The 7,847-nt window shown below is 38.0% G+C and overlaps 1 protein-coding gene across 2 annotated transcripts in view; it reads left to right on the top strand.

The window, feature by feature from the left end:
- The window catches only part of LOC121919182 (alpha-1-antiproteinase 2-like), an 11,406-nt gene extending 3,801 nt beyond the window's left edge, over positions 1-7,605 (top strand). For both annotated transcript variants that reach the window (XM_042445500.1, XM_042445498.1), the window contains exons 2-5: positions 1,169-1,778; positions 2,633-2,903; positions 3,744-3,891; positions 7,264-7,605. In XM_042445500.1, coding sequence (XP_042301434.1) covers positions 1,178-1,778; positions 2,633-2,903; positions 3,744-3,891; positions 7,264-7,455 — 1,212 coding nt within the window. In that variant the 5' untranslated portion in view covers positions 1,169-1,177 and the 3' untranslated portion in view covers positions 7,456-7,605. The remainder of the gene's footprint in view (positions 1-1,168; positions 1,779-2,632; positions 2,904-3,743; positions 3,892-7,263) is intronic.
- Positions 7,606-7,847: the final 242 nt, after the last annotated feature.

The raw sequence follows: 7,847 nt of genomic DNA, 5'->3' as shown, positions 1-7,847 counted from the left end.
TTAAAGTTCTACTTATTTAAATAAATATATTCAGAGGAAATCAATGACAATGTTTTTCTAAATAAATCTTCCCAAGAAAACCCTATGACAGAATTGTTACTATAGGGTAACCAAAAACAAATCCCATGCCACCCTTTCTTGAACCACCGTTTCCATCTCTCCCCTCACATCTCACACTGTGTAATCTCTCTTTTTTCATCTATGCTACTTTTATCCCTTCCTCAGTCCACAACATTTCCTCAGAGGGATGAATTAATAACATTTCTGAATTATCAGCCTAACCTACTGCTTGTCAAGGACAATATTTAACTATTGCTGCTGCTGCTGCTATTATTGTTATTATTATTTCTTTTTCCTAGTCTGAGATGCCAAGCTGCTTTCACCTTGTACATATTCAAAATTTTACACCATGCAAAGATTTAAAATTAAACTATCAATAAAATTAAAATCAATTCAAAGCAAACCATTAAAAAGAACAACGACAAATATAAAATATATAGCATATGAAAGGCCATTTCCCTCTGAGCAGTCAGCACTGAAAGACCTGCCGAAACAAAAATGGGTTTTGTCTGCCTAAATAAGTGTAAGAAGGAGAATAGACGTTAAGAGCAGAATGGTCCAAGGATAACAACCAAGGCACTCAAGACTCCATTCTGAAATAGGTTTCCTGTGTCTTCTGTTTTACTTTTCCAATTCAAATCTTTTTCATGCTTGAAGTGATTCCTCCCCTTGCCACAAGACCACTTTGCTTCTACTATTCTCTGAAAAGAGAGGAAAGGAGCACATGACATGCTGCATATAGAGGAAAGAAAGACCAAGGTCCAGGGTTATGTGTGTTTTAAATGTTTTTTAAGCTCAGTTATGTTCTAATATGAAAATCTGCTTCCTCCCTCCCAAATATCATGTTTTAACATAGTAACAGTTTGAGTGTTTCTACTTGTACCTACTTTTGTTGCCTTGGGTCCAAATTAAATCTGAAAAAGAAAAATGCAGGCCTGTTCGATTCCCTGTGAAGTGGATCTAAAAAAATTAAGACTGCAAAGTGATGCCTGAAGAACAAACACCCCAAAGGACTCACACAGAAGATACAAACTGGATCTCATATTAACACAGTAGGCATCTTTCATTGTATCATATGATTTAGTAATGCATATGTTTTTCTTTACAGAGGAACAAGATGGCTAATTTCAATCTCTGGTTACTTTTTGCTGGACTGATCACTGTTTTCAGTTGTATAGTCACTGGAGATAAACTTCCCAAGAATTCATCCGCACTGAAAATAGCAGCAGGCAATGCAGATTTTGCTTTCAGATTCTACCACCAGCTTGCTGTAGAGGCTACCAACAAGAATATTATCTTTTCTCCTCTGAGTATCTCAACTGCCTTTGCCTTGCTATCACTGGGGGCTAAAACCACCACCCTGAGTCAGCTTTTGTCAGGGCTTGGCTTTAACCAGACAGAGATCAGTGGGCAAGAAATACATGCAGGTTTTCGTCATCTGCTCCACGTATTAAACCACCCTGGGGCTGAAATTGAACTAAGCATCGGAAATGCTCTTTTCACACATGAACAGTTCAAACTCTTAAAGAAGTTTTTGGCTGATGCCAAAAAATTTTATCACTCAGATATTTTTCCTACTAATTTCAAGAAACTTGATGAAGCGAAGAAGAAAATCAATAGCTATATAGAAGAGAAAACCCATGGGAAATTAGTCGATGTGGTCAAGAGTCTTGATCCTGATGTTATAATGGTACTTGTCAACTATATTTTCTTGAAAGGTAAGGCAGATGGGTAACGTGTATTATTATTACTCAGTAAAATCCCTTCTCCTTCCTTCCCACCCAGATCTTTTGAGTGCCTTAGCACTGAATTGGATCTAGGCCCTTGCCTTTCACCTAATGAATTATGGGATAGTTGTCCTGCCTGGAGCAAAATGCAGAACTGTAGCAATTTAGATTTCAATGGGAAGATGCGGAAGGGGAAGGCTGTCACTTAAAAAAAAAATCATTAGAGTCATAATTCCAAGGTCTCTTTCTCTCCTTAGCCTATTACAAATATTTATTGTTGTTGTGCCTACCAGTTTTTGTGTGCATCTATCTTGACTCTGATTTATGATGGCCCACAGGGATGCCTATCCTAGAGTTTTTCTTGGCAAGATTTTCTTGGCTTTCTTTTAGGTTGAGGGTGTATGACTTGCCCAAGGACACCCAGCAGGTTTCTATGGATGAACAAGGATTTGGAGTTCTATCAACACTAAAATTATTAAACCATGCTGATCCTCATCACAAATATACAAAATGTTTTGAGGTTTTTTTAAAACTCTGATATTAGACAAAACTAAAGGAGCTGCATTGGAGAAGCAGCTGTTTGCCATCTCTAAATATGCCTTTTCCAAACATCCCTATTATAAAGGCCATTTTATTTTCAAGATCAGCTAAAGAATATTTAATGTTTAGGTATCTATAATTTTCCCTTAAAGCATCCTGATACGTTACTCAATTTTGAATGTATGTGAATCTCGAAATGAAATTCTGGTTGACTGAATTTTGAACGTTGTGAAATGGATTTTTATTTCTTACATAAACAGATCTTGTGGAAATAACCTCTCTTCTCATTCTTTTCTTTTCATAAGCCTACTGGGAAAATCCTTTCAACTCTGAAAATACCCAGGAAGATGACTTTTTCATAGATGAGCAAACTAAAGTGAAAGTTTCTATGATGAACAAAGACAGTCAATTTAAGAGTTACTATGATGAAGATCTATCCTGTCAGGTGGTGCGACTCCCATACAAGGGCAGTCTTTCAGCATTATTCATTTTACCTGAACAAGGGAAATTGAAATTGGTAGAAGATGCATTCAGAGCAGATGTTGTATCAAAATGGTTGCATTCATTGGAAATCCGGTAAGCTGTTGTATTCTAGGCAACGGAGCATTAGATGTTCCCTTGATAGGGGAAACTTTGATCCCTGTGATAACCCTCATAGGTTTTTATTTTTAGTAATGTGTTGTGCTATTCATTAAGATATTCATTACTTTCCCATTTCTTCCTTAAAGGATTGATAAAAGAATGATATAAAACATGAAGAATTATTCTAAAAATGCCCACTAAATGCCTTAAAATGCCCTTTAAAAATTAGCATTATTCCAGTTCATTATTTTTAAATGTAACATCATAATACACTCAAAACCAAAAAAAGTAGCAAGTTACACACAACAGCATTACAGTTGCCCTTCAATTCTCATGGACTTGAGATCTGCGGTCTTGAATATTCATGGAGGGGCAACCTCCATTAATTTCAATGAGGCACACACCTCATTTAAGCCAATGGGGCTTGGATATCGGCAAGTCTTCTTTGGGGGGGGGCATAATGGATGCCCCGCAAAATGGAAGGTCAACTATTTTTCTAACATACCTGTTTAGTCTTGGTTTTTACCCCAGCAATTCAACACTTGAACAATTCAACACTTACATAATAACTGAGAAAACTAATCCACTACAGTGAATGCTTTTCTTTAAGTAAAAGATAATTTTAGTGCAAAATAAGAATTCATTAAAATATCTTTATCCAAACACATTAAAAAGGCAAAAAAAGAAACAAATGTTAGGTCAATTCAGCATAATTTTAAAAGTTTATGCTTCATATTAAAATATTACTATCAACACTTTATCCCAATCAAATTGTAAATTACTTTGCATTTCTTCAAGTAATAGCTGTCCATTCTCTGGTTCTTCTTTCAACAGGAGAATAGATCTCTACCTTCCCAGATTTTCATTGACTGGTAGCTATGATGTTGGTGAGATATTTAAAAAACTGGGAGTTACCGAACTATTCACAAACCATGCAGACCTATCTGGAATTTCTCGTCAACGTAATCTGAAGGTTTCAAAGGTATGCTGCTCAAAATAATCTTGCTAAACAAATTGGAACATGGTCTTTTTCAGACAAATTGGAGCATTTCCACCTGTCTCTGAGCAGTGCTTTGCACATGACGACACTCGTTTACAAGGAAAAAACCCAATTACACAGTGCCTTTTACATATATAATTGTGTAAAGGTTATCTTAGGGCTCCTCTGGATGGGCCAGTAATTTCTGTAAGTGTTGGACTATTTTGTTTCTAGATGTCATGCTTCATAATAGTTGTTTCTTATTCCTGCATCCAGTCATGCCTTAAATATATTTGGTTTCATTGACTCTTTTCTTTCCTTTTTAAGGTGTGGTTAACTCTGATATGGAAGGGGTTTCCTTGCCTCCCCATCATAGCCTTAATGAACTCATCACCTCTTGCACATGCTTCTCCCCCAGTATTCACACTCCCTGTCTCTCTCTCACACACACATATATTTTAATAAATTATTATAGTCATAACGTCAAAGTGCTATACTTCTTTAGCACTATAACTATAAAAGAAATGGGATGAATTCAGTCTTCTAACCAGAACTGGTAATGAGGGAAGAAAGATCAGAGGAAAACGTCTATGGCAAAGGGCCCTCCCCACTGCAAATATCATCAGTGGAACTGCCCAAAAGTACAGGAGGAATTAAGACAATTGATACAGACATGGGAATTGATCCCTGCCTGTACTGCAAACTCCTAAGACTGGAGGGGAAAATCCTCCTGCTCTAATTTAAAAAGTCAGAGCTAATGCTGGAAATTCACAAGAAATATACTAGGGCAACAGGTACATAATATGGTTATTATTTAAAAAATAATCCTGATAAGTCCAGGTATTGCTGCCATCAAATTCAAAGGCTTTTGGGTAGTCTGAAAAAAATACTCAGTTTGCTGTAAGACAGATATCATGTGAAAAGCAACTAAGATGGTTACCTAGACAATAGTGTCCTGAGTATCCAATGTCTTCATGTTGCCATTTCAGGTGTCTACACAAATTCATGGTTTGCAGGGACAGTAGCAAGAGACTCTTGTTAATTTTTTCATGGTGTGATGTATGAAGGGGAACAAGATTTTTCAGTCACCCTGTTCTCCAAATTTTGCCATGGTTAATTCTGAAAAATACCCAGGGAATGCCTCCGTGCTTCTCTTATCTCAGTTATACACAGACAGACAACTTGGCTCACTTTACACCTTGTACTGACTCTGTGGTTGGAAGAGCATAGAACCTCTTGGTAACCTGGGATTATATCTGCACTGCAGAAATAATCTGGTTTGATGCGACTTTAACAGTTCTATTCTGGTGTCACAACAAACTACAACTCCCAGAATTCCATAGCATTGAGCCAGGACAGTTAAAGTGATGTCAGACAGACTGGATTGGGTCTGCAGTGCAGATGCAGTCTGAGACAAAGCCTGGCTTCCTGTTCCTTCAGCTTTTATTTTACATTCTAGCAACCACCTACTCCATAAATCAAACAAAATTGTGAAAAGTTGTGCATGTAATCTTTGTGTACTACTCAACCAGAGTAATACTGTTGCTTTTCTAAACAGATATTTGTTTTATTTATTTTTTATACACACACACACACACACACACACACATCCATTTCCCTCCCTCCAGCAACATTTCTGTTTCACTGGGAGAATCTTAACATTTCTGAGAGGTATCTGAGAATAATAGTTAAGGAAGGCCCCATTCCCACTCTCTCATTTGCGCTGGATGGAGCTGGGCAGATCCGGCTTCTCCCTCCTGAATCTGTCCAGAAGCAAGTGCCCACTTTCATTTACCTTATTTGGGGTAATTTACCCCTGAATGCCATTGCAGCTCTTTGCAGAGAGTTCACATTTGTGGTACCGGTTTAAAATGAAGGCTCCTGTGCTGTCAATCAAATTCAGTCCCGCTTTTGTCAAAGGTGATGTTTCTTACAGCAATTGGGCAACAGGATGGGTGCTTTTCCCCCTCTTTTTTTAAAAAAAACTGGTGGCAGTGTGCGCATATTTTGTCAAATTTAAAAACTGCCAGGTGTGTGTGTGTTGTGTGTATTTGGGTCACTACAGATTATTCCTCTGCCTCTGTTTTCAACCTCAAAATGCAATCTAATGCCATCTCTGCATCCGACCTCCTTGCCACCACAGAATGCCTCATAAATATACAATAATAATAATAATAATAATAATAATAATAAATTCCTCATCTCGGAATGCCAGAAAAGGATGCCATGCATCCTTTGCTTTCCCTCAGCCATCCCAGAATTCCTTACAGACACAGACAGTAGCAAAAGCATTCTGTATCAGTTTGCCAAATTGAAAGAGAAACGTTTGTAATATTTGCATTGTATCATTCGCATATAAAAAATAATTTAGAAAAAAAGCATCTTGCAAAGTGAGGTGCCTTTGCTGGGAGCAAGATAATGAAAGGGAAATGTAGAATAAGCAGACACACATTCTATCTATATGTATCACCCTGTAGCAAAAAGCATTCACATTGTCTGTCAAATATATATTAAAAAAATAAGAAGCGAGAGAAAGCAGTTTGGTGCGAGAGGGAGGCTTGTTCCATTCTGTGCCCTCCCTCTGACCTACCCTAAACTTGACTCTTTCTCCGGCTCCATCCTCCTTCTCCTCCTGCTCCGTCACCCCAGTTGCCCTTTGCACCTTCCTCTGACCCCATCCTCTTGCTCCATTACCTCGATTGCCCTTGCAAGCCTTCATCCTCCTCCTCCTCCTTCGCCCCAATGAAGGGAAGGAATGTTCCGCCCTCCGCCCTCTCTCTGACCTAAATCCCTCCCCTGAACTTGACCCAATCATGATCGGGGACAAGTTCATATTTGCCAGACCCACTTTTCCCCCAAAAGATACAGTTTTTACTCCGCTTTCAAAAGACATGCACCAAGGGGCATTTGCCCCTGAATGGGTGTGAAAGCCTCATTTTCGCTTGTGGAAGGATCGGAGCCAATATGAATTTCCCATGGTTAATCAGGGTTCTGAACTGGGGTAAAAGGTAGTCTGAATGGCCCCGAAGAGAAAGGCTGGCCTGTGTAAAAAATCATATGGGTTTGTCAAGCCTGCCCTACGTAGAAACACAAAAACCTTCAGAATTCTCTTTCGGGCTGCATCTACACCACAAAATTAATACAGTTTGACACTGCTCAATACTATGGAATTCTGAAGTTTGAAGTTTTGTGAGTTATTCTGTCAGAGAACTCTGGTGCAACATCAAACTCCAATTCCCAGGATTCCGTAGGATGCAGCCAAGACAGTTAAAACGGTGTCAAGCTGTATTAATTCAGTCTATTTCATACAATAACAACTAGTTCACTAGATAACAGAGCTACTAATAAACTAATTCTTTCTTATTTTATTTACAGGCAATCCATGAAGCGTATTTAAATGTCCATGAGAATGGAACTGAAGCTGCAGCTACCACGGTTGTAGAAATTGTTTTAACTTCCCTTCCGCCTGTAGTTAGGTTTAACAGGCCCTTCCTGTTATTAATTTATGATCCTCCTACAAAGTCTATCTTATTCATGGGAAAAGTTACAAATCCAAATGAGAAGTGATTACACAACTAAGGCTCATGTTATAGAATTGACAGTAAATGTTTCCTGCCAAATTTAAAAGCATGTATGAAAAGATTCTTTGGTGAAATTTACTTTACTGGAACTGTCAACCTCATCCATTCCTAAAGAAATTAAACACTTTTGTGCAAATGGCATCTATGAAATGTCTTTGTGTTCATTTCTCTAATACAAAAGTTTTAGTACAAAAAATTCATAACAGTCAACACTAAAATAAGTTTTATTTCCAGTCACTACAGACTGTCTCTTATGATACGGAGCTATAATTTTGTTTTAAACTGCCAAGAGTAGAAAATGTAAAACCTTAAAGCCTGCATTGCATCAAGCAGATGCCTGGAACAGATTGGCAGAAAAAAAGCTGCTCAATCCTGTTT

Source organism: Sceloporus undulatus, chromosome 1 (genome assembly GCF_019175285.1).
Source record: "Sceloporus undulatus isolate JIND9_A2432 ecotype Alabama chromosome 1, SceUnd_v1.1, whole genome shotgun sequence".
NCBI lineage: Eukaryota > Metazoa > Chordata > Lepidosauria > Squamata > Phrynosomatidae > Sceloporus > Sceloporus undulatus.
This window is presented reverse-complemented; position numbering and strand designations above follow the sequence as displayed.